The 27,965-nt window shown below is 41.8% G+C and overlaps 1 protein-coding gene across 1 annotated transcript; it reads right to left on the bottom strand.

Annotated features, from left to right (window-relative positions):
* Positions 1-50: 50 nt before the first annotated feature.
* Positions 51-27,642, bottom strand: Pis (phosphatidylinositol synthase). The gene is made up of 6 exons (XM_050169378.2): positions 27,503-27,642; positions 26,640-26,774; positions 19,126-19,279; positions 16,079-16,160; positions 14,319-14,400; positions 51-13,299 (listed from the first exon to the last, which is right to left on the bottom strand). The coding sequence occupies exons 1-6, from the start codon at positions 27,540-27,542 to the stop codon at positions 13,151-13,153; spliced, it is 642 nt and encodes a 213-aa protein (XP_050025335.1). The 5' UTR covers positions 27,543-27,642; the 3' UTR covers positions 51-13,150.
* Between the last annotated feature and the right edge of the window lie 323 nt (positions 27,643-27,965).

Raw genomic sequence — 27,965 nt, 5'->3', positions numbered from 1 at the left:
AAAGTTGTTAAGTTTTACCTCTGAGGAGAAATAAAAGAAATAAAGATATGTGCAACATAGTTAAACTGTTTATTTAACTCTGAATGTCTAATACAGGGCACAAACAACACCACAAACAAGCATCAACATGATAATTACAGGAATGTTACTAGACCGTTCATTCTTCCATAGAAGCATCACAATCCCCTCACATCCTAATGCAGTATGTTCTCCGAAATACAGGTCTAAAATATTAAAAGAAGGAATTTCTGTGCATTTGGCAGCTTTGTTAATAAACTTGCAAACCAGACAATACACCATTTTTTGGCACCTTGCACCACTTGTCTGCTTGAGAAAATGAAAATGGTACCTTTGTCACGTAACTTTCCATGTAAAGGCTCTGCATCACATGCAAAGCAGTTGTGAAGCTGCAATGACAACATATGCTTGCAAAAGTCAAGATGCCATGATGTGTAAACTGCATAATAAAGTTTTTAATTTTTTTTTTCTTTCAATGCCAATATTCGATCTTGATTTTCACTTTTAACATACACAGCTGCACAGAATCAAGTAACAGTTCTGAAAAGGGAGAAAGCCAATGTACAGGCATTTTACTATAGGGCACTCGACTAGAGTGAAGATGTATGTGAACTACACTAGTCACACCAGCAGCAGCTCTGACCAAAATTAGGAAACTTGAAGCCACACAAACATGATATGAGGAGCAAAAAAAAAAACGCACTGATAGCATCACTACAGTATTGCACTTGACAAAAACTGATTACGTACAAAGATGTGCACAACCATTACGTGTGAGCTAAGTTTGCCAGCAATAAATACAATAGTGCAGTGAAAGTCAGCATTGAACACAGTTGACAGCATTCTAAGTCAATAAGGACCAAAATAAAAAAAAAAGATTCACCATGTGAAAAAAAAAATTAACACATTTAAAGGTGCATTGTAAACACAAGTGTTTGATAAATATGACCTTTGGTGTGCACATTCATAGTGCATGGGATGTTTTCAAAACACAAGGATGTCTTATCAAATCTCTTGAAAGACCAGCTGACAGCTTTGGTTAGTATTCCTTCTACTGGTGCAAGTATGCAGATTTCCAGTAGCTCAAGGAGTTGTGCAATCAATCTGCTATATTTCCTGAAGTTTGAGATGACAGCAAAAGAACAAACAGCCAGCAGAGGAGTGCATGTCCCCATTGCAAACACACAAAACTCAGTTTAAAAACTACATTAAGCAAGTATAGTTGACTTTCATTATTATGACCCTGAATGAAATGCAAGAACCAGTCAAATTATTTTGTGAACTAAATTAGAAGAAAAGGCGAGATGACATCCAAATATCTCGTCACATCGTCTGCCAACTCAATCCACTTATCAATGGCCATCTGTGCAAGTTAAAATACCTTTTAAATTGCATGTCACATTGCACAGTGATGTATTTAAATGTACATCTGTCACGTTGGCATTGAATACAGCTTCCAGCAGACATATCCTCAAGGTACCTGACAGAATCCTTGTGGCTCATTAGGATTCTGGTTGTTTACCATCAGTTTACAAAATCTGATGAGCCGCTGCAGGTGACAGGAGACTCTCCCACTGCTATTCCTCCCCCCTTGTACCATTCCATCTCTTGAGGGAACTTCTACTACATTCTACTACTACGCACAAGTAGAAGGACACCTGCTTGTCCTTTCTTTTTTTTTTTAATGTTTTTCCTCCTCCTTCTACTACATTTCTCTCACCCTGCCTGCCGCAGAAAGTGAAACAATATCTATAGCTCCTACTGCAGCACACAGCCTTTGGTCATGCTGCCCTTGTGGGAATGAACAGTTCTTTCTCCTTCTATTTTTCCACGTTTTGCCATCAGAGTACTGTATAAGGCCCTGTTCTTGCTTGGCATTAATTTATTTCGCCACTATTGTACCTGACTGCACATGCCCTCGGGAACCACTCTGGTGCAGCTTTAAAGCTTCCAATGTCTGTGCACCTGCATGCATGGACATCATCCAAGGTCAAATTATCCAACATGTGCCATTTTAATATCAATAACCATTCAATGTATAACAAACGGGTCTACGCATAATGCCTTCTTTTGGTCTGTTATGAAGAAACCCTTTTTCTTATAAAGAAACCCTTCATTCGATAACAAGACCTTTGTTCCTGGCATGGTTCCAACTGTTGCAACTTTTCAGTTGCGAGCCATATGTTATAACCACTGCACCTTGGCAATTTCATTGAAGTAATAGAATGATAGAAGCATGTTATGCAGCTTGGTGCTTATGTGAGGAGGCACCACTTTGCAGGAGAGTGAAGATAGAGTTGGTGCAATGAGACACACCACCTTGCACATGCTCTTCAAAGAACTAGATTTAAGCACTGGAACACTACGTGTGATGGTGAAAAAAAAGCAAGGAATACAGCTGAGCATTGTAAATATATTGGAATGCTATGAGCAGCAGCAAAAATGCCGATGCAATGAGCTGTCACTTTGCACAAGCTTCATAGAGAACTGGAGTCTGTTGTTGCAAGCATTAGAATGGTCTGTTCAATAGTAAGAAGGTGGATCTCTTTGTGCGTGCATCCGAATTCCTAACACAGTGAATAATCAACTTGAAACACTTTTCAGAGGGAATGTCAATGAACGAGCAGTCTCTACGCATAGTGTCTACACTATGTATATGACGAATGCATTGTAGAGTACTTGTGTAAACACATTCATCAGAGAAAGTGTGTGTTCCCCTCAGTTGTCATGATTACACTTTTGCTCTCAAAAGTGAAGTGCCTCACAGATTTTCTTTTTATCAAGATAACAGAAGCCACATCCCATAGATCTGCATTTCTGCCAGCTTGTGCCCTCCGGTGACATCGAATTGAATAAAAAAATCGAACCAGAATCTAAATTAAACTAAAGTCTACTGTATGGTCAGGTGGCTGCTTAAAGGTATTAACTGTGCAAAAGGTGCACATCCAAAACAAGCCAGTAATGCGAGGTCGACTGTGCCCCACAATCAGAACCACTAATTCTGCATCACATGAACAGAAAGCTTAAACCATGGCAAGGTTATACAATACACATCTTACAACACCTGCCAAGACATAATGAATTCTTGTAACCTCTAAGCTTTTCTAGGTCACTAAAAGCTCTTGTGGCTCTAAAGAATTGAGTAAGCACGCCAATAGAGGCATGTGGGTGCAAAGAGAACAGAACACAGGCGGCACTGTTTGCACAGCACAGTCAAGAGTGACAGAACATTACATGCAGGTACAGGCTCACAAGACATTAGCATCCAAGATGGTAGCATGTGAATCATACTGTCATAGGAAAGGTTAATAAAATTAAGATACAATATTTGGTTCTCATGCTGCAGACACGCTGTTCGCAGCATCATCCACTGGCATGCAAGACATACAAGATCTGCAATAAGCAAGTCTTACGCAAGGTGGCCTTCGTCGAGTTTGCCTTTACTTCTAGTGCATCTTTTTGTGCATTTTCTTTGGAAACCTGCAAATCTTACCAACAGCGTGGCAATGAACAGTAACGGAATGAAGGAAGAAAACACCGCAGTGCAGTGTGTACCAACACTGCAGGCACCGGGCTTCAGTTAACACCTCAGTTAATGAGCCTATTGCAACTGGCGTTTCAAAGATGACTAAGCTGGTGGACACCATTTCAACCTGCCTAGCAAGTTGGAAGAGGATAGCACAGGGTCTTGCACCCTCCGAGTTAAATACAGTTCAAACTGTATTGATGATCTCTGTCCAGGTCCAAACAAGCCTAACAAGAAGCTGCCACCATTTGTTAACACCTCATGCAAGTGTCTGTCTGTTAACTTACACGAAATAGCAGTGTTTTAGTGGTCAAATTTCTTGTTCGAAAACACACGATAATTTCTTTGAACCAGATATACTAGCTTGAATTTATTACCTTACTTTAAATGTTACATTGTGCCATACGTGAACCAATGCATGATGAACAAAAGCACATTCAGCCCATAGCATAACTTATAACTGCTGTCCACAGTAAAAGAGAATCTCTTTTAGTCAAAACTTGTTACTTGTGGTGGCTATGGCATTTTGTCACTTAACATGAAGAGATTTTTTCTGATGGAAGTGGAAAAGAAAACAACCAGATGAACCTAAATTTATGAACAAGTTAAAGAACCACACACAGTCAATATATTAATTTACAGCTCCCCATTGCAGCATCCCTCATAGCCCACAAAGCAGCTGTGGAAAGAAAAATCTGGCCATTCAATCCACACCTTTGTCTAAGTTAAGCTCAGCACTGCCATCTGGGAGAACTTTCTGCATCAGCCAACAAATTCATGAAATGCTTCGGAATGCCTGCACGGGTAAGTATAGTAACCTGAAGGTATAAGATGAAAAGTTGTCCTGCTGGCACAGGATATTGAATTGAGGCTGCCTGAATGCAGACACTCAAAAGCTTGGCTCTATAAAACAATGTAATGCTGTTATTAAAGGTACTGCTTGAACATGTCTTCTGCCCCTGTAATAACTTGCGCAGGCTGAATGGCAAAGTTTAGTATGACTACAGTTCTGCCACAAAATAGTGAAATGCATCGAAATAAACCTGAGCAAGCCTGCAATTTTCAGCTGCCATACAGGTGGTTCTGGCGTACCAGAATCAAGCCAAGAATTATATTTCTATTTAGGAACACTTTCGCCTACACGAATCCAAGCAATATGGTTTAAATTACTTCATTTGTGTATTGGCACTGAATGCTACGCTGCCAGCTGTACAAAACTGCAAATTTGGAAATGGCACCTGGCTGAAAATTCAAAATGACTCCACGACACCTGAAATGCACTGGGGGAAAGCTTCATGAAATAGAAAATTTTAAAATGTCATCCCGCTGAAATGTTTCAGGTGAATTAGTTTTTCCTTTAAGGAAAATTCCTCCGCCTTGCAAATGTCCACAGACATACTAATTTATTCAATGTTCCTGTTCTTCAAGCTTAAGTTAAAGGGACAGACAACCATTCAGAGCATGAATCAAGATAGCCCCCACTGATTGAAAGATTGTGTCTGGTATTGACTGAATGAAGCACTTTTGCTCATTAAACGAGAATTTATACTTTTGATTCTTCACAAAAAATTGCAAAAATGATCTTTGGCACCTTCACGTGGCAAAAGCATGATAAAAAATAGGGTGCCCTGACATGTGATGTTCTATTAGTGTAGATGGCTTCTTTCTCTTTTTTTAAATATTGAAATGCAACACATTTTTTTTCTATTATAAGCTTTTTTTGTTACTTACAATGTGCAGGTAAATCTTCCAATATTTATGAGTAGCAAAGTGGTTGCCATGGCCTCCAAGATTGGGCATCCACATCCAAACACTGCCACTGGCTGGCACTAGGATTTGCAGCAGCCACAGACTTGCAGCAGCATTTTATTTACGAAGGGGTCAAAATATGGAAAATGAAGATGCATAATCAAAGTTGCACTCACTCCTGCAAAAGCCACCCATTGTTTTGCTTCTTCAATTAGCGAGGCAAGCTATAGGCATTGCTGGTGTCGGGGCCCCTTCTTTTTAAAGAGATTTGTCAGATCAAAAAATTCTGCTTACAAAATATCTATGTGCTTTTGGGAGCAACTGCTGCAGTATAAACACTTCTGAGGATAAGCATTTCATTTCACCATAGAAAATTGGGTCCTTAAAAGTCGGTTGTCAGTCCCTTTAATTCACTCTCACCTTACCATCACAAAGCCTCCTATTTAGCCCTGATGGTACAGCAACCACCAAGGAAGGGTCATGGTGCCAGGCTCTATCCTGAAGAGAATTTTTTTTTTCTCCAAATGTAAAGCTTTCTTTTTCAGGAACCCCTTGCAACTTGTGTAGATGACAAGTTTCCCATCAAAGTAATGCATGGTCTCCTGTGACAGTGGGTACATTTAGTCTGGTTAAGCCTTGTGTACATATCAAAACTTTTCACCCACAAAGACTGCGTTGGCCTAATTGAGTAGGGAAGGCAACAACTGCAAAGAGCTTCAGATGTAGCAAGACAAAACAGAGACAAAACAATCACTACTGTATATTTGCCTTTCAACACTGATTCGCAGCACTGCCATCTCAAATGGATGAAAATAAATACAATATACAAGGAGGAGATCCAAATGCTTTTCTACATCAGCTGACTGGGGGGGGGGGGAGTCAGCTGTGTTCAAATATTTTCATGAGTACCCCTAGAGGCCTCATCAGAAATCCCTTTGTGTCCACGGTCCCAACACACTTTCTTTTGAAGAGCAACCCAACAAACACCACGAAAGATGGTACATTGCACATTTCTTTCATTTCCCAGACAGGAGCAAGAACAAACATGCCCTTGAGCTTTTAAAAGCTTTTTAGATCAAGGAAAAGGGCAATGACTGTGAAAGTGACACTTCTGTTACCTTGAATGAGAAGAAAGGGGGCTAAACGAGGGGCCCGATATTTATTAATCATATCATGAGAAGCCAACAAACAAAGACGTCAAGGACTACATAGGGGAAATTACTTGTACTTACTAATTGAATTAAAGAAATGATAAATTAATGGCAATTAAAGTGGATGAAAAAGCTACATGTTGCAGGTTGGGAACGATTTCTTCGCAGCTTTTGTTGAGTTGAGGCAGGCTTCATTTGCCATCTCCCCGTCCTCCTGACTTCCGTTTTGGCACATGTGAACACTGCCTATATATGCAGCTTCGAAACGAATAAAACCAGCTGATAGTTTGCGCTCTTTCCGTCTACTTTGACCCGCCGTGGTTGCTCAGTGGCTATGGTGTTGGGCTGCTGAGCACGAGGTCGCGGGATCGAATCCCGGCCACGGCGGCCGCATTTCAACGAAGGCGAAATGCGAAAACACCCGTGTGCTTAGATTTAGGTGCACGTTAAAGAACCCCAGGTGGTCGAAATTTCCGGAGTCCTCCACTACGGCATGCCTCATAATCAAAAAGTGGTTTTGGCACGTAAAACCCCATAATTTAATTTTTTTTTTTCCATCTACTTTGTTTAATTTTTTCTGCATTCGTCCTTTTGTAAGCACAATTCTTCCTATGATAGCCATGCACCAACTTGCCCAGCAAGAAGTTCTTCTAAACTCCCAGTCTTAAGTTGTCAGAAAAAAATTAAAAATCAATACTGCTTGGGATATTCATTCTACGACTTGGGATATAACTACACAATGAATGTGAGCAGAAAGATATGACTGACTCCTGCAGTACCTAATGCATATAGGCTTTATAAGCATTATAGGTGCAAAACTCACAACACAGTCAATGTCCATCTATCCCAAATGAGAAAGTTGCAAGAAAGAAATGTTCAGTCATTTGAATGCCATCAATGTATGTATATGTTTACTATGTCCTCTTCCTATCTTCTGCAATGTGACAGTGCCCAGACCGGCTGACTCTTATGCAAAAGAACCACGAAACTCACATTTAATTTTTTCGATGAAATGCCTTAGTAATCTCCCTCATAACACTATTCTTATGATGCATTAGTCCACCTCCTGCGATTCTTTCATCCATGGAATCTCAGTAAGTACTTAAAAAATGTTTCCCCATTTAGATAGTGCAATCTTGCTAGCATTAAATTTTATTTTGTGTGGATGTGTGTTAATGTGTGTGACTTAAAGGGACACTAAAGCGAAACAATAAATCAGCTTAGACTAATGAAGCATTGTTTGAGAACCCTGCAGGCAGTCATTTAAAAAGAATTGTTTGATTATTAGATGAGGAAGTGAAGGTCTAAGTATCAGTATTTGAATTTCGTGCCGAAACCCCAGCGCCAGTACATCAGCGTGACGTCAGGGATTCCAAAGTATGTTTTTGCATTTGGGCCGCGTTGGCTGAATAAAGGTTCCCGAAACTTGCCATGTTTAATATTTGGTTCCTTTAGAACACAATGTAGTCAATCTGTACAGCTATATATAATTAGTAGGCCCTAGAAGATGCCATCAAAATCCAAGACGTCACAGCCCCCAGGTGCAGGAACTTAAGTAGGCGCCGCCACCAGTATTTCATTCTTACGCTTTTTCTGGCTTACCAAACGTCTTATCATTGTAAGAATGGTGTTTTTGGTGTTGTAGAACTGTAATTTGCTGATGCAGAAGAAATCATTTTTCACTTTAGTGTCCCTTTAAGTTGAGAGTACAATGCATGTGCTATTTTCTGAATATTATAGGGCTTAAATGTCCTTAAGTACACCATGGGTAATGAGGCACACCGTAGTGAACGGCTCCGGATTAATTTGGCCCCTGGGGATCTTTAATGTGACCCTATATCTAAGGCCATGAGCATTTTTGCATTTCACTCCCACCAAAATGCAGCAGCTGCATCTAGAAATAGAATCTAACTTTGTGCTCAAGAGCAGAACACAATAGCCCCTGAATTGCCGAGGCGAGTTGCTGTCTGTTTTCTGCTTTTGGTTGTGTCCTCATATTATACTGCTTATTTTAACAATGAATCTGCAGAAACTCCAAGCCTACCTTTCAGTACTTTTACTGTTGTTTTTGCATCATGTTGCTGCCTATGCCTTTTGGTGTCTGTGCACTGTTCACTGCCAGTGCCTGTATTTACTGCTGTCGAAAGCCTGTCCTGCCAGCAGCAAGTTAAATGCAAGTTTAGTGCTGGCTGGAGGGGCGCAGTTTAGACACTACACAGTGCCCATGAGATGAAGGGACTATGCTTACAAAATCTGGACGTACCGTAGGTAGGCTGTGGGCAAGCGCATAAGATGTACCCAGCACGGTAGTTCAGCGACTATGGCGTTCCACAGCTGCACACAAGGTCGGGGGTACAGTCTTGGCCTAGAGGGCCGCATACTGATGAATTGCAAAAAAGCTCGTGTACTGTGCATCGAGCACCCCTGACGGGCAAAAGTTATCTGGAATCCCCTGCTACAGCTTGCCCCATAATCATAGCGTGGTTTAAGCACGTAAAACCCCAGAATTAAATTGAATTGAGCATCACATGTCATGCATAAGCCGAGATATTCTATCACTCTACCTAGTTGAAAAGGTGGCAGTCCAAAAATATACAGGGACATAAGCGAGATGACAAGGGCGAGCGCTGAACTTCCGACAACATTATTGTTGTTGGAAGTCTAGGAATCTGTTCAGATTCTGCGATTTCCTGTGTCACACGCATTTTACTCTTCTTGATAACGGAAGTGAACCTGAATCTGAATGGCTTTCTAGACTTGGGACGGGATGTGTCAGCGTGGCCTCCATCACGCTTTCAGACAGAGAGCTGGCATGTTTATGTATGTGCAGATGATTCCCCCTGGCTCGGACAGCACGTGTATATTCATGAATCATTCACAATTACGTTGTTGGATGTTCAGCACTCATCCTTGTCTCATCTCCATCTGTGCCTTCTTTCGTGCCGCCACCGTTTCAGATATGTACCAACAAGCCCAATTCGCCACATTACCTAATATGTAGATTTGCATAATTTGAAATGTATCCACAAAATATTGCGTGGTGGAGGTGTACAGCAATGCTAAAGTTTTCTATTGGATTGCCTACACTATGTCAATTGCAACTGTGGCTCTCCACAAATACTATATGCTAAAGCAAGCTCGCGTGAACTCTTTGTCAAAGTAACCTTGTTTTACTCACTTATATCGCTTCATAAGCATTCAGTACATTATTGGTGTAAGTTGAAAAGCCCTTTAATTCAGGGCATCTACCAACCATGAAAACCAGGAATTCTCAGGGATTTTGAATAGTCTGGAAATACTCAGGGAAAACTCAGAGAATCTGTGCTTCTATCAGGGAAAATTAGCTGTAATTTTAATTAAAGGGAACGAAAGTCGCAGTAATGCTGGCTCGAATAACAAAGAGGAATCGTAACAAATTGTCTTTGATGCCATGTCGTCGGCTGGAGGAGTTGCCAGTGCACAGTCAATGATCGACCTTCCGGACACCCGGTAATTTGGACGGTCTTGCGGCACCACCACGTCTCCCATAGAGTCAATCTATGTGAACGTCTGAAATTTCGCACGCAAGAACCCTTCACCGTTCGACTTTCTGGACTTTTTGCCATGACCGCAGGTCCGACACGGCATCAATTAAAGCCACCACCGCCACCATTTTTATTACCTCGCCGCCTCGAACCGGTGCTCTCGCACACATATTCGCTGGCAGCTGTAGCCACTACTGCGGAAACGCTAGGCCTAGCTGCTTCGAAGTTCACTATTAAGCTTCTTGCCGTTCGGTGCCGTGTTTCTCATTGAGAGAATTCGCCGCTGTCAGCAATGGCACTGACTCCACCTTTGTAATCTTCACGATTGGCTTCGAAGCTCAGAAAGCACGGTGCGTTGCATATGCCAGTTCCCGAAAGATAGCTTCGCCTCGTTACAGCAATGTTACACTGTGAAGCATACGCGCAAGTATTGCAGTGAAGCATAACACGCGTGGGAAGGGGCAATTATGACGGGACACAGTACGTATTCGTTAATTATACATGCGTGCAGCTGCCATTTCCCATCGCAGTACAGCACCGATATGCCTAATAAGTGTACTGGCAGGCCTTCAGAGCTTTTCCAGATATGCCTGTGACGATTTGAGCCCTTAAGGGCAGTAAAAGACATGGATTCATTTTTTCGAACTGCCAGATTTTTCTGACGTTCTCGCGGCCCCTAGGGCGTCCGAAAAATCGGACGTTGACTGTACAACTGACCAAAAGGTTGCTTCAAATGGTCCGTGGGGCGAAGGAGGACGAGAACACCAAGGTCCTACACACTGAGGAATGAAAGGGAAAGGAAGCGTGCTGCCTCTTCTTTGAAGGAGCTTGAGCTCAAAAAACAAATTGTTGGCTGACGCCGAGACGCAGGTGCCCCTCATTCGAATCATAATAAACTCTTTAAAGCAGTGAAACGCAACACTGAGGCATTGTGCGCGGGCTGAGAGCATGTCAGGACAGTTGAGGTTGACATACCAGCTGTTGAGAGATAATCTCACTTGCGACAAAGTTTGGGCCTCTTACCAATGAGCTTGCTATCAGTTGATAGAAATAGCTCATATTCGAAAATATTTGCTTCTGTATGCATCTACTTTCTGTTCGTATTTGAGAATGTCCGAATCGATTTACAATGGGCTTTACCATTTTTTTCACATATTATTTGCTATGCATTTTACTAACCCCTCCCTTCTGTTTTCTTTTTGAATAAAATAAAAATAAACAATACTCGGTACTATTGAAACTGGCTTAAGTCATTTTTTATCTTTAACAGCATAGGGTGGCACGGTGTCAGCCCATCTTGACATAAAACAAAGCTCTGTGTCACTCAGGTAATTTTGCAAAGGCACTAGACACCCCGTAATTTGTAATGCGGAGATATTTGTTCTGCCACAATGTTTTGCTACTCCCCCCCCCCCCCCCAAAGGCCCTCACTGCAGTCTTAAATTTTCTAATAGTATTCCATTTAAGCCTTCCAATATATGCTCTTCATTTAATCACTGTGATGACCAAAGGTAGCTTCTCATTTAGTCAATGGATTGGTACCACACATTTTGTTTCTCCGTGTTCTGTGCTTACTTTTGTATTCACTAGTCCTCACTTTATGTTTATTTCTATGTGGTGCACCACATGTTAAAGCTGCTTATCTATTGGTGTTCGCTAATAGTACCAAAAAAAAAGAAGAATAAAAAGGTGACCTTTCATCCTCAATGTGTGAGTAGGAAGACAGGATGGTCACAGGAGGCTGAACCAAAAAAGCTGGATGGATGGATGATAAAACTCCTGCCTTCTCTTGCCTCATTCTTGCAACGGAGTCCACAACTAAGTCCACATTCTGTAAACTTGAGAAAACTCACTGGAAAATTGAAAATTCCTTATCTGTTTTCTGAAGCTGTACGTTTTTCATGAATCTGAAGATGTAAGAAATGTGGTGAAACAATGTTTTCAATGAAAATAATTAATTGGCACCTGCAGAGGTTATACAGGGTGACCATTTTTTAAGTTTTACAGAATTTTAAAAATATTGCCCATTGCAGATAGCATAATTATAGTCCATAAGCTGGATTATTCAAAGAGGTCAATGTCGACATTACTTGAACGAGAAATTGAAACACATAATCAACTAAATAGCAAACGTTCACTAATTAACTTCTGAACTAATTACCTTATGGCACATACTGCAATTTATTAATTGTAGCCGGTGAGCTTGCTAGGCAAATCTACTTGGAACAAATTTTGAGGATGGCATAGGTTCAGAGATAGGTGCCATCAACCTAGCAGTAAAAATGCACTGTTTTTCTACTTACTTGTTTAACAAAACGCTACTTCATGCATTGAAGCACGAAAGTAAGTGGAACACCCATGTATTTCATCACACAGTTTGGCAATGAACATCTTGAAACTGGTGTCATACAGAAAATTAATTATAAGTGATACGCCTTGCAAAGTCACCTGTTACAATTCATAAACTACAATATGTCCTGTAATGTAATTAAGTTCATTCATAATTTTTTTTAATTAGGTGAATATATGTTTTTAGTTCTTATGCAAGTAATGTCCACCTCTGAATAATCCAGATCAAGGAGTATAATTATGCTATATGCCATGGGCAATTGTAAAAGAATTATTAGAACTTAAATATGATCACCTGGTAGAAGAAAATGCAATATTCAATTTAAATGGTTATATCAATACGTGATGTGTGACCTCATACATGAAAAATTAAAGGGATTGCCTACCAGGCTGATGATTTTCATCACTCCACATTAGTGAGCGCACCACAGCTAATCTTGCAGCGGTAACAGATATGACCTATGATTTTTTTTTTTTTTTGCTACATGATACAACCCCCACATTGACTAATTGTTTGACAATAAGGAGGCTTTACACTGGTAGCCCTAATTAACAATACTGAATATACACAACAGTCTAACAGACTCAGCCAGTGAGCTAAATAATGGATACAATGAGTTCCTGTCAAAACCAGTACTGGGGATTGCAGGTGCATCGACAGGAACAATATGCCCATGTTCGCCTCCTCTTCCCAAAATGTCACACGAATTCCGAACATCAAGTTGAAACTGAAACATGGCAAGACAGAGCCCATACAGGTGATCTGTGCGCTTCTTTTGGCAATGTGGCTGGTGGAACTAATTTCACAGTGGTGGCACCAGTGCATAAACAGCTCACTCTGTGCGTTTGCTGCGGTCAGTGACATCAATGGTACCGAGGTTTACAGCAGCAATCTGCATCTGGAGAAGGCTTACAAGTGACTTGGCGATGGCTATTGGGGCACTGATGAGGGTCATGGCTCTGAAGAGGCCCAATCCAAGAACTGAAAAGCAGATGCATCAAGTTGTAAACTCTGGTTCATGATCCTACAAACTTACCCAGTCAATCATTCCAATTCACACTTACTAGCTCCATAAAAGCACATGTCAAAAGATAGCAAAATCCTTAAGAAAACAAAAAACTGTAAAATATTATATTCTTGGTGAACTATAATGATCTTCTGACAAAAGAGGACATAGCGCAATAACATGTAAATGTTAAAAGTTTTTTCCATGCTAGCCTTGTACACTCACAACGGTGATTTAGCACTCATGATGAAATAAACAGCAGACATTGTCAGCTCCTGACTGGAAGCTTACTATTATCACTGAAAAGGAAGGTGTACAATCAGTGCATATTAGCGGTACTGACATATGGGGCAGAGACTTGGACACTGACAAAGAAGCTTGAGAACAAGTTAAGGACCAAACAAAGAGCGATGGAATGAAGAATGCTAGGCATAACGTTGAGACATAAAGAGAGCGGTTTGGATCAGAGAGCGAACGGCTATAGCTGATATCCTAATTGGCATTAAGAGAAAAAAAATGGAGTTGGGCAGGTCATGTAATGCGCAGGTTAGATAATCTTTGGACCATTAGGGTTACGGAATGGGTACCAAGAGAAGGGAAGCACAGTCGAGGACGGCAGAAGACTACGTGGGGCGATGAAATTAGGAAATTCACGGGCACTAGTTGGAATCAGTTGGTGCAGGACAGGGGTAATTGTAGATTGCAGGGAGAGGCCTTCGTCCTGCAGTGAACATAAAATGGGCTGATGATGATGATGACGATGATGAAATAAAACCGAAAAACATCTAGCTCTTGTGTCATGCTCACTCTTGCAACAAGTCCTGATGGTGTTGCAAGGCTGCTACATTCTGAAAGATTTTACATAAGTTCACTGAATTTCAAGGCTTAATTATTTTGGCTCACAAAGCTGCAGCAGCACCATCACTGTTTTCGAGAAGCCCCAAAATCATGTAAACACTGACTAGAGGAGTATGTTAAACCAAACTGTGCTCACCCAATGGACCTTCAGTGAAGTGGAGCAAATAGAGGCCACCATAGAATGCCTCGTTTCCCACACACATTGTGAATAAGATTGGCTGGAAGAGAGATAAAATTATGATTATTTTCATCAGCTGAACATTCAGGAAAATACAATTCAAGTTTGCTCAAATGAAGCAAGAAAGAAATAGGTATGCAATCAGCAAAAGTAATTTGCAGAAGCATCTGTTCACAACTGTTCACAATCTGAAAGGCAAATGTTGACAGGCCGCAATGGCCCAGTGGCTAAGGTGTTCTGCTGCTAAATACAATGTTCTGGGCAGCTGCATTCTGAGTCGGTTGGAATGCAAGAACACTCATAGGCCCTTGCTCTTTGTGCACGTTAAAGAATGTCATGGAGTTAAAATTGACCCAAGACTTCCACAGCCTTTACTACAGTGTGTCTCATAGCTCATGTGATGCTTTGGAATGTTAAAACTCACATTATGAATGATTCAATCAAGAGCAATGTTGATGTCTGTCTTGGTGAATGGAATCTTATCCTTTTGTGAATGTGGATAATATAAATTATCCTCTATATCCCACATGTGAAACTTACCAAATAATATTTATATAATGTAGCTCCCTCATAACGAACTGGACATTCAATACATTAAAGGCAAGACAACCACTCCCACTACCATAAATTTGCTTGCATACTACAAACACAGTGTTCAAGGGAGCTTTTTTTTATATTTTCTCGACCTGCCTTTTTGGAGGCATGCATACAGAAATTTTTGTAAGTGCATCAAAGCGAGATCCAATTGAGTGATGCTGCAAAGCTGTTCAAACTGGAGGAAAAATTACTCTTTATCACACGTAGTTCTGTTTTAAAAAATTTATTCCTTCCTTGCTTTTTTTCTCCAATGGAGATGACAATCTCATATACAGTGGAATCTTCTTAATACAAACCCGCTTCATTCGAACTTCCAGTTTACTTGAACTGACTGCTGTGGCCCTGACAAAATTATCGGTATTTCAATGTGGTATTTCAATTATCAGTATTTCAACACCCTGTAATCCAAACACATAAGCGTTTGCAACAGTTAATTTGAACATACTGGGCTGCCAACCGTGCTCTCATCAGCAGTGCAAGCTCACTTAGACTCAGCAGTGCAGCTGCACACCGGCTGCTGCTCCTGTCTCTTGTTGCAAGTGCCGTATTTTGGGGTACCAAAAATTAAAAAATAAATAAACATATCAGTAATATCGGGCTTCAAATTATATGTGAAGTTTGCTGTGAGGTGTGGCTTACAGCAGCAAAAATTTTGCCTAGAAGTCCGGAAATCGTCACCCACACTAGCTCAATGCATACGCGCTATTTAACACAGCGCTGCACATAAGACCCCCATTTCAATGAGCTTCCTTTAATTTGAACTTGGTTTAATTCGAACAAATTTTCATTGAGTTCGAATTATCAAGATTGAACTGTATAACTAATAGATCACAATAGTTTAATTTTGTTAAAGGTGAGCTTGATAACCTTGAGCTTGATAGGTGTTCGTGATAACCGGGTTTGACTACATATAACAAATTATTTGGCATCTCTGTAGCACACAAAACTATACCAAGTTACACTATACATGGGCACTAGTACAAGGCCATCTAAAAAACAAATTTGAGGTTTAATGTTTGTTGCTGCATTCATTGATTGATCAATCATTCCATGCAGTGATGGCTGCATAATAATCTCCGTGTCCTAAACAATGTGAAAAAGCAATGTTATTTACAACTCACCTTGTTGGTGTAGTACAGTTTCATGATGGGGTTGTCATTAGCATCCAGGTTCTTGTGATTGTCCTTGCCAGACAGAAGGGACCTTGAAAAAGATTAAGGCCATTCAATCCAAGTGATATAGCCATATCAACTACCAGTCTCTGATACAAAGATTGCGTATTCAAGGGATGCTGTCTTAGTAAATACTAGTCAATAAATACAGTATACAAGTGCCAGTGGAACTGTTCGAAAGCAAAGTTATTAGAATACATCTCATCTAGGAAAACAAATCCAACACTACTCAATCAATGACATACTAGTCAACTACAATTTCTGGCACAATGATTCAGCCAAATTCAGCCAACAACCAGCAAAATCATGATGGCTCTGCCTTTAAAGGCCAAGTGTGACAAAATGTTGGACCAGGTAAAGAACACCATTTTTATAGCATAGATGCAAAGCAGCCTCCATGCAAAATTTGATGTTTGAAATGTGAGCGAATATATCACAAGAAGCTTGTAAATAGTAGATGCTTTAGATGCAGGAATGAGAAGAAAAAAAAAGCACTGCCATTACCACTTGCCAGAGATGATGTAGAACACTGAACACCAGAACAAGCACCCACCTGGCCTGCAGTCCTACAGCAGTGTCCACTGGCACAGTACTGATCTATGGGCCACCAGCATTGTCTGCTCTGGCCACAAACAACATATGTCACCTTCTGTCTTGTTCTGTCTCGGCTGTTGGCTATACATTACGGACTAAAATCATGCTAGCATCATGGATGAAATCCCAGCTTGTACTTACTTCTTAGACTTTACACTATAAATGTCTCGAACATGCAGCATCCTCTTCAGTACACCTACTACTTCATAATTTAAAACTAGTCACTGTGTTTCCAACACCTGACTTTTTAGCTCCTCTGAAGTTATATTGTGAGACTGTGTGACGTTCTTTTTAAGTGCATTTTTGTATTATGTTCATGTTTTTGTCAGTACCTGCATTTTCCTCTTTATCCACACTCTGCATTTAGTGTAGTAACTCAAACTTACCTCTTCTGTAAACATTCATGTTTCGTGCAAGTTACTGCCGCCTCTCATTTGCTGCACTGAGGTCGCTCTTCAGTGTAGCACCACTTTCAAATCATCTGATCATGTTAACACATCAGCCAATGCACAGTGCTGCTGAGGATAAGGTGACAGAATTCACGAGACTGACAGCTGCACTGGGACAGCTGCAACAGGGAGCCATTTGTAAGGGCCATTTAAAACTTGACGACCAAGCTAAACTGTGATATGAAGGCAAGTGAAAGAACTATCAAGACTATATGCCTTATTTCAAATTTTGAAATATGAAGTCAGCTGTGATAAATCCCAGCAAGAGCTACAGCTGGCCAGCCAAACAAATCCGAGAGCTGATAGTCATCATGGTAATTTTTTTTCCCCTTCATTTCTACCCTCCTAACTGGAAGCTTCACAACACAGCACGAAACAGAGATTGATTGACAGAGAGGAGGAAGCCCGGCCGACCTCACTGTAACTGTCTAGTGCACAGCTGACACATGTGCATCGGTCAGCAGCATGGGGGAGAAGAAGGGGCAGAAAGATGACACAGACAGAAAGAGAGGAGTAGGGGTACGACTAATGAAAAATTTTGAAAAACAAATCACATATTGTTTGATTCGATTCGGTCCTCGAATCTGAATATCTTTTATTAGTTCTCAAATACTTCATGCCATCGACTGTACAGAATAAGAGAGGAAATTGAAGCAAAAACAAGGTAACTTTCATCCCATTCACAGTGGACATAATGTACTATAGCACGGTGCATCGCTCTGGGAGCCAGACTTTTCCGGCTAAGCATGATCACTCAAAATAATACGTTATATAGACATCACATTCAGCAGTGGGCATTGTCTGTTACTATCTATCTATATATAGATAGACCTGTGACCTCTCATGGCATTAAATATGCATACGTTTCATTGCACCATAGTATTGCTACAATCGTGGTACCAACTGCCACGACCATTCAATGTAAAGAAAGAGCGATTTCTTTTTTGCTCTACCATTGCCACAGGCAGCAGGCATTTATAATTTGGCCAGGAAAGTACAGACAGATACTAATTGGCTAACAAGGCTGCCTTTCTAAACATTACATGACATACATGACTGTATATGCTCTGAAGAGCCCCAAGTTTGTAGACAAGCTGCTTACTGAATTGTTCCTAATGCTCCATATGTGCTTTAAATAAGGCATGCATTATAATGTTCAGTATATTGACAGAAACTTACAAATCTTGCGAATACCGGGATGTTAAAATCGTTTGACATAAATGGGAAGAAGGCTGTACATTATTCTCAAACTATTCGATTCTATTCACTTTTGGCATATTCAATTCCTATTCGATTTGATTTTCTACTAGTGCCATTCAATTAAACATTTATATTCAATTCAGCCTCAAAAACTACTATTTGCACACCATTTCCGCACTATAAGAGTGCTCAAAGCTGGCAGCTCTGTTGGCATAAGCTGCTCAGCGAACGCTAAACGTGCTCAGTAGGTATGTAGAAAGCAACAAGTCCCACTGTGCCTGCTACCTTGCGGGGTAGAACAATTACTACAATGGGCGATTACAATGTGCAGTATGATGTCACAACAACCAATGAGTAGACATAAGTTTGCAGCTTAAGCCACACTGCCCTTTGATACAATCAGGCCTTTCTTCTTTGTGTCAAAGCTGTAGCTTTGAAAATGAATAACATATATTTTTGTGGGTTTCTTTCAGTTTCAGCCAAAATCACCGTTACACCTGACAACATCTCTGCTTTTTATTTCACTTGAAGGTATAATTGAATTTCTTCGTTACTTTCTTTCATTAATTAATACTTCTGTGAGAAAAACCAAACCTTTCTCTTGGAACAGTTAAGTACAAAATGTTTGTAGTTTTACAGAGGAAGCACACAATGCTTGAAGAAAACAACAGCACCTATGCATGTCTTCAACATAAAGTTCAGCACAATGTACACACTTCTTGGCAACAGGGACGGTATACTGGAAAAGCTCACGTGTGCAGATGCAGCCAGTGGCTGGCGACGTCAATGGCCATGCTGAGTTGAAACCAGAAGGTGTAGCTCGGGTAGAACTGTGCCAGAATTACAAGCAGGCACATGGTGCCGCAACGGTCTGTGAGCTGGTCAAGCATGGCACCAAACTTGGTACCTGTGAGAATGGGTCACACAGAAAGCACCATTGCACAGTGCCATACATTTTGTTTTATACACAATGAGAGACAGCTTAGGTAGCAATTCCTGCAATAAATATACAGAAAGAGATATCCTGCTCCTAAGCATAAGCACATAATGTCAGAGATACTCCAGGCTCTTGGAATTATCTTTACAATTTTCAGTTTTATTTCTTATTTTCTTTTATTTAAATTTTTTTATGCACGCTGCATGTTAGTGCCACCAGGTCAAGCCAGAGAGTACTCTGGCCATGGCATACGTATTGCAACTCATACTGAACATGATAGTGTATACAATGCTCAACACAATCTGAAGAACACAAGTGCATGAATGTATTACAAGATGTACGGCATGTACTGTTAAGCAAATATTGTTTTTTGGAAATCAGGATTAACTGCCACACAACAAGCACACTGCAAGTTACCAGTGAATACTAGCCATCCCACATTTGCATGCAAAAAGAAAGATGAGGCAAATCTGGCCTTACTGCATAGCTTTTAATGTTCTGGAGTGCATCAGTACCTACATTAAAATAAATCATTTAGGTGACGTGATTTTGGTGGCTTGACATGTCAAGCGTTAATCATTTCAGCGTCACTAACGTACAGGTATGTTTCCACATTCCTGCCTCACTAGATTCCTTTTATCAGATAGGAAGGTTAGGATCACACCAAGAGAGCATTTGCCATTATCAGTGTCATTTTTAAATTTCTGCACACCCAAAAAAAAACTGTTGTGCTTGTTTTATAATATCCGAGAAATAAAGAAAATGACATGGGGGGTGTGTCAACTCTGAAAAAAAAAAAAGAAAGAAACACAAACACAAAAAGCAGTGGCGAAGCCAGGGGAGGGGGGGCAGCCACCCCCCCCCCCCTAAATTTTTTCGGCTGGCGCCCTGTTCTCTTTTATGCCTGGCACGTCGCCTATGGACAAAGGCACATATCCTTCAAACGCACGTCCTAGACAAGTACATAATGGTACACGCCTTCAGGCAGACCTAGAATTTGCTCAAAGTAATGCACCAAGTATGGGAAACTTAACCGTGAATAATGGAACCTTAGCTCCCCGAAATGCAACCTTAGCCCCCCCCCCCCCCCCTTCCAAGAGACTATCATGGCTACGCGCCTGACTGAAAGGGTTAAATGAGGATCTATCTGTCACACATTAAACTACGTGTGATTAATACTTGCTGATTGATTGACTGATGATATTGTTTTAATCGCACAAGGGCTAGATCTGGCCAAAGAGCGCCAAACACGATACAATGAGCTAACAATAGTATATGAAGTCTAGGAAGTACCATGGCTGTAAGGGGGCCTAAAAACAGTCAGTGTGTAATTTCGTAAAATATATATGTGCAAGAAAGATGACAATGACAAGCGAGACATTTTATGACCATAGAATATACATTGCAAAGTGATCAAATGATAAAAATGTGGAGGTATGGAAATAGCACTAAAGCCTTTCCCAGGTCCTTGAGCACAAGAACCAGCAAGCACATGCTTCAAGACTATTCTTGCAGCAGAAACGTCCGATAACAGGCTGCGCTACGGATCACTTGGGTGTCCAACTTACAGTATACTTGCATCCTTTAAAAAAGCTAAGGTTGATTTAACATTAAAGGGCGGGTCGTTGCTAAGGAACATTGCTGGCTGTGATGGAACTTGTTGATGGTGTAGTAAACGGGAGTGTTTTTTTCTGAGAGCATCTAATTCACCACATTCCAGCAACATGTGCAGGATTGTCAGCATCTCGCCACATTTACTACAGGCAGGTGGCTCATCACCACTCAGCAACTACAAGTGTGTACCATATATGTGGCCAATTCTCAGTTGACAGATTATAACCTCAGTCCCCAACTGTGGTTTAGTGACGTGTAGCTCATTGGATGTTTCAGTGTCCCATAAGCGTTGCCAATAGCTCCTAAGCCTTTTCTGCAAGAGAGGTTTCAAGTCTATGGCAGGGATAGCTACACAGATGTTGGTGGCTTCAATGGCCATTGATGTAGCAGTTTCGGCTGCAAGCATACTGCCCTCAATACCTCTATGGCCAGGTACCCAGCATATTGTGATTTGCTGGTTAGATATATACACTGTGCACAGAAGCAAATAAACATCATTAAGCATGGGATTTTTGTATTTAGTGAATGACATTATGGATCTTACAACACTTAGTGAGTCAGTGAATATAACAGCATTTTGTATCTTTGTTTTCTTGATGTGTTTAACAGCGGACAATACTGCATACGTCTCAGCTGTGAAGATGATGTGTTTAACAGCGGAAAATACTGCATACGTCTCAGCTGTGAAGATACACATTTATGGATGTAAAATATTTTACTTTGATTATTATTATTATTATTAAAACATTAGACTATGATTCCAACTGCTGCGTAACATACACCTGCATGTGACTTTGATGTGTTGGTGCAGTATTCGGACCAGGAATACTTCGACTGAAGCTCCAAGAAATACAGTCGTAATTTGATCTCGGGGGAGCGCTTTAAGACTTCTAGAAAAGATATGTCACATTGTACCACCTGCCACTCCCAAGGCGGTAACAACTTGGCTGGAGGCATTAGGCAATGCTCGAGAAGTGGGACATCCATTTCTTCGCTCAGTTCCCTCACACGCAGTGAGAAAGGCTGTCTCACAGAGGGTCAATTATGAAAAAATGTAGCATACGTCATAATAACTGTAGTATAACAAGGGTGTTCACGGTTGCAGTAAGCAGTTAGAAGGTATCTGAAGCTAATGTATGTTGTTTGCAGACTGAGTGACCACTCACTTGATTCTACATATAGACTTTCAATAGGTCTTGTTCTGATGGTGCCAGTGGCCCCAGATGATGGGCTGGATCTAGCATTATTAATGCACTTGGCGCGCCAAAGTGATATGCCATGGCACCATAATCCAGTCATGATTAGATGAGGCTCCTGTGGAGGTTCATCAAACACTTTTTGTCACTGCCCAATGTCGTATGTGGTAAAATTTTCAGTAGGTTCATTGCTTTTAAGCATTTTGCCTCAAGATGTTTTATGTGTGCTATGAAAGTCAGCTAAGCATCGAGTATTATGCCTAAAAACTTGTGTTCTTTGTGCACAGCCATTTCTTCTCCACACAGTTCTACACTTGGATCTGGAACCAGGCCTCTATTTTTGTGAAACGAACACACAAACTTTTGTGGAGGTTAACTGTAAACCTGTTTTCGTCTGCCCACTTAGAGATCTTGTTCAAGCCCTGTTGTGCTTATTTCTCGCACACTGCAAGGTTACAGGATTTGAAACCTATTTGAGTATACATAGACACAATAAGATATAAATGAAGCACCGAGTATCTTCATCTTAAGAATGGGCAGCTAAACACGCCTCCCTGAGGTACACCAGTTTCTTGTATAAATGGACTCGACAATACATTGCAGTTTTTGACATGAAAGGTGCAATTTGACAAATAGCCTGCTACCATGTTCAGAATGTTTCCTCAGATGACTATTCCCAACAGGTCTCGCAAGATTCTGTAACGCCCCCCACGCTGCGTCGTATGCCCTCCCCATATCGATAAACATCGATAAGAAGAACTGTTTATGAACAAACGCATCCTGGATATTTCCCTCAATGCGCACGAGATTATCATTTGTGGACCGACCCTCTCTGAAACTGCATTGGAAAGGCTCAAGTAATTTGTTAAATTCAAAGAAATGTAGAAGGCGACGATTTAGCATTTTTCTTCAAAAACCTTACAAACGCAGCTTGTGAGAGCTATCGGGCGATAACTTGATACTTCGGATGGATCTTAACTTTGTTTCAAAATTGGAATAACAACAGCTTCCTTCCATGTGCATGGCAGGTATCCAGCAGCCCAGGTAGAGTTAAAAAGTGCAAGAAGTGCCATCAGTGTGTCAATGTCGAGGTTTTTAACCATGTCATACATGATTCTGTCAGCCCCTGGTGCAGAGCTGCTGCATACCCTCAAGACAGCTCTCAGCTCGGCCATATTAGAAGGACGGTTGTACGGTTCTAGGTCGGGAAAAAGAGTGGGTGATCCAAGCGCTAAATCGATGGATGAGTATGGATTATGTTGTAGGCCGTAATAGGTGGCCTCCTTCTTATTAGAGGCATGCACCGGAACTTATAATGAAGCTTTCTATGAGACGACCTCTAGCGTTGCACTGGGAGTGTCCCAAAAAAGTATTGTGAGCATTCAGATCCCGACAAGCACGTAGAACTCTGGCAGCTGGTCAATGAGGCCATAAAAATCATCTTAGTGAGCTTGAAATTCAGAGGAATTTATAACAAGCAGACAGCGACCAATCTATTAAACATGATTGCCCGAGCTGCCTTGAGTAGTGTCCTTAGTGGCAAATGCTTATAAGCAACAGACTTGTCCACGATTATCGCTACACCACCAGATGAGGCGGTAGCCGCATCACAAACTTTGCGAAAGATGGCATATTGTTGGAGAAAATTTGTGTGTGTTGGTTTCAGATGTGTTTGCTGAACACACAGCACCTTTGGATTATATTTATTGAGCAATTCTCTGATATTGTTGAGGTGACAGAGGAGTCCTCTTACATTCCATTGTAGTATATGCGTCTCCATAGTAAGAGTAGTGTTTGCGCTGTGTGTTTAGGAAACGAACATTTGCTCATGGGGCCCTTTCCATGCACCCTGACGGGAGGTTTGTCTTTTTTCGAGTGCCCGATAGAATCACGCCGCTCCTTGAGCGCTGATTGCGCAGTCACCCTCGGTGTTGTTTCCATCACTTCTTTAGAGGCACTGGTCTTGTGCTCATGTGAGCGGTTTGTTTGCTTCAAAATGAATGAATGAATGAACTTTATTCCCCTTTTAAGAAAGGGGAGGGGCCGGGGGGGGAGAGAGGGAGGTCTAAGTACTCCAGTCCCAGCAGGCGTCCATCACCACATTATGTGGCTAGAAGTACGTCTACCAGTCGTGGTAGGCCTCCGCTACCTCCTCAGCCCACCTCAGGACTCGGTCCTGTAGGGTGGGATCGGAGCTGCGCATGGCAGTCTCCCACAGCTCCTCGCTACTAATTAATGGTTTGAGCGTGCGGGGGGGAGTTTTGATGGGGCATTGCCACATGATATGGGAGAGATCTGCTATGGGGACAGGGCAAAAGCGACACTTGGGTGTCGGGTATGTGGCGGGAAAGAATAAGTGCAAAGTGCGCGGGGTAAGAAAAGTGCGAGTTTGTAGTTGTCGCCAAAGTATTTCTCTCTGGCGCGTTCTAGACACAGAGAGAGGTGGATACAATAGGCGTTGGTTTCTGTAATGTGTGCAAATTTCATGGAATGTGACTAGTGTGTCTTTATTGGTGTGTTGTTGGGAGTCATTGGGTTCTAGAGTTAGGCCCATATTTGCAGCCACTCAGTCCGTGAATCCTCGAGCAGCGGCATGAGCCATTTCGTCGCCATGGAGTCCTTGATGTGCTGGAGTCCATACGAGAGCGATGTCTTTTTCTGGTGGGTGAGCTACAAGTAGAGAGTACGCGAGGTTGTTAATGTAGCCGTTACTGAAGTTCCGGATAGCAGTCTTAAAGTCACTAATAATGACGTCGCAATCGGGTAGCCCTGATGCAAGTGCAATGGCGGCCTCTTCCGCGTCACCCGCCGAGGTGGTCTTGACTGTTGCTGAACAAACAGTGTTGCCCTGGTTGTCTACGACCGCTATAGCAAAACGATGTTTAGGGGTGTAGGCTGCAGCGTCCACATAGTACACTCCTTCAGCCTGTCCATAGCTGCATTGTAGCTCCTTGGCTCGAAGTTTGCGGCGTTTGACGTGAAGTTCGGGGTGCATGTTTCTGGGTAGGGGCTGGATGTGGTATTCTTCAGCTCAAACAATGTGACCTTGGATCTCACCAGCCCGGAGGTTGATGGCTTGTCCTTGGATGGCGGAGCAGCGCTGGCCGCATCCGCCAAGTTTCACTTTGATTGTTACAATCTCTTTCTCTTTTCGAAGACAGGTAGGACCGCAGTATGTGGCATGTTCACCATCACGATTGACACAGTACAGGGTGTTTTCACATGTTTCGGATGAATGTTCACGGGAACTACATTAAGCACATGTCTGTTGGCCTCAGCAGTTCTGTGGACTATGGTCGAATCGTTGGCATTAGAAGCATCACAGAGGATGTGGAACATATGGCCTGACATGGATCTTGACGTAACCTGCCTCAATACTCCTGGGCAGTATACTCGAACCAAAAGTAAGGATTAGGTGCTTGGTTTTGATCTCGTAGCCCTCACGCCTCATCTTAATTCCTTTAACTTTAATGACATTCTGTTCACTCCAGCCTTCTAATAATTCAGCTTCAGTCAGTTCCATTAGGTTCTCAGCGGAGACATCATGGATGGCGTTCACGGTACAGTGTGGCGATACTGTCAATGGAAAGTCCCCGAATGACAATAGGTTAGGGAGTTTGTCAAGTTGTTTTATCTCTGAGTTCCAAGAGGAAATCACCACTTGCCATCTTCATTACTTTACAGCCTCAACCAAGAGCTGCAGTCAAACATTTCAACACAAGGAATGGTTGGATCATACTCCTCATCTTTTCTGGTTGATCATCCTGTATCATGTGAAACCACGGGAAGTTCTGTTTCTAGTTGCCAAAAAACTAAAGGACTTCTCTGGTGTACCCTCGTTTCTGAGGGTGATCAGGAAATTTTGGAAAAGAAATCTTCATAAGTGTAATTCAGATTTCGGCAGTAATGCCAGCCACCCACCGTAGAGCCCATCAAGGGGATGCCTCAGGACTTGTAAGAAACAAACCTGCAAACACCAACTGCACGTTTCTGCTATAACCAAGGTTGGCTATCCCACAATAGGCTAACCCTTGCCGTCTGGAAAAATTGGAAGTAAAAAGAAGCCAGGAAAAGACAGAAAGTAAGAGAAAGATGAAGATTAGAAAGCAGGATGGATAGGAAAACGCAACTACCGATTTCCCCCGAGTGGGTCAATCTGGGGTTGCCATCTATGTGAAGCGGAGGCCAAAGAAGTGTGTTGCCTCTGCCAAGGGGCCTTAAAGGTCTAAACGCTCAGCATCGGCTCAACCCCCAGGATCCCCTTTTCGCCAGACATGGCTAAGCCATGCACGGTTAAACGCAAGGAGGGTCCAACCCTCGTTTGCTCGGGTACATGGTGTCACAACAAACCAAGCGCCTTGCTGACGCAGACGCCCCTGCGGGGGTTAATGCTCACTATGGTGGTGACCAGATAGGAACATAAGTGAAAAGGCAGAAGGAGAAATTACCAGAAAATGTAACAGAGCCATTTCCAGAACACATATCAGCATCATGACATGTTGTCCAGCACATTTTCTTACTTTGATTGAACATTCTTGCTGCGTGGCCATCGATGCAGTCCAGAAACGCACTGACTCCATAGCAAATTGATGCAACAAGACAGTTTGTTGGCATGAAGTAAAATGACAGGAGAGCCAATATGATGCGGCCATATCCTGCAAGGCAATAAATCATACTAATTAAACGCTGTCCACTCACTGACAAATGACAGGCGTAGTACCGCTCACACATAGAGGCCACGGTGGCGCAGTTTTTTATATTTACTGCAACAGTGTAAGCCAATATTTCTTTTTATATTTTTTTATCAAGCAGAAGGCGCCATCATTAACCACAAGTTCGCAACAAGTATTCTGTTAAAAAACGGATATTTTTGCACATGAAGGGCACAGGTTCAGACAGCACTCTACATGCTTTATAAAACTATTTACTTAAACGTTCAGAACCCTGCAGTTCCATTGCACAGGCATAGGTCACGACCTCAAGGTATAATGAGATTAAACTATCGTTGCAACAAATATATACCGACGCCGTCCCCACAAGAGCATCCCACTACTTGAAACACTACTTGAAACGATATCAGTGGCAGGGAACTCGAAATTATTTACTATTTTTTACGTTTTTTTACAGTTTAATTCGTGCAGGTCCATTCAAACAAAAGTGAACTGCGAGCTCTGACCACAAGTAGCCTCACTACTTTTAAGATGTTCTTCTCAAATTCGCTTTACCGTCTTGAAAGTAGGTCAGCTATTGAAACGCGAGATAAAGCGTGAACTGTGTGCGGGTGGTTTACGCACTCTAAAATCGCATGTTCTTACGGTATGCTCACTAAAAATCCGCTCAACGATTACAAGCGTCGTTAGAAGCCTTCGGGTTTTTTACGTACCGATGATGTTCGGAACGAAGAGGAAAATATTCTCAGTCATCTCCGAAGTGCTACGGGAACACAATAGCACGAAACGTGACACTTGAAACAAACACGACAGCGATGCACATGTACACGAGTGCGACAGCCAACGCTGAACAGCGGAGCAACTACATAGCAGCGGTATGGCAGCGGCGCACAACACAGAACATGCAACAGACCGTGAGAGTGAAATTTCAAGTGAAACAATTGTTAACTTAAAGTTTCATAATCGCATTTTGTATATAAAATAAACGCACTGAGGTAATTTTACACCAATGTTATGGATGCTATGTTATAATTCTCAAGCGCAAAAAAAACGAAACCGAAACCAAATTCAGTTGTTGCTTTTTACGCGCCAAATTTGATGCATCGCAAATGGCTTGAGACACGGACGGACGCACGGAAAAGCTTTAATGAGAAAAGGACCTGCGAGGTTCCCAGC

Source organism: Dermacentor andersoni, chromosome 3, assembly GCF_023375885.2.
Source record: "Dermacentor andersoni chromosome 3, qqDerAnde1_hic_scaffold, whole genome shotgun sequence".
NCBI lineage: Eukaryota > Metazoa > Arthropoda > Arachnida > Ixodida > Ixodidae > Dermacentor > Dermacentor andersoni.
The sequence above is the reverse complement of the archived record's forward strand: the minus strand, read 5'-3'. Positions and strand labels throughout refer to the sequence as shown.

Excerpts from the sequence above, each read along its gene's own strand:
- Pis (XM_050169378.2), bottom strand. The coding sequence starts at position 27,542 with ATGACTGAGAATATTTTCCTCTTCGTTCCGAACATCATCG. Across the intron at positions 26,775-27,502 it reads CTTCGTTCCGAACATCATCG|GATATGGCCGCATCATATTG; the intron begins GTACGTAAAAAA and ends ATTGCCTTGCAG. Across the intron at positions 19,280-26,639 it reads AGCAAGAATGTTCAATCAAA|GTACCAAGTTTGGTGCCATG; the intron begins GTAAGAAAATGT and ends CCATTCTCACAG.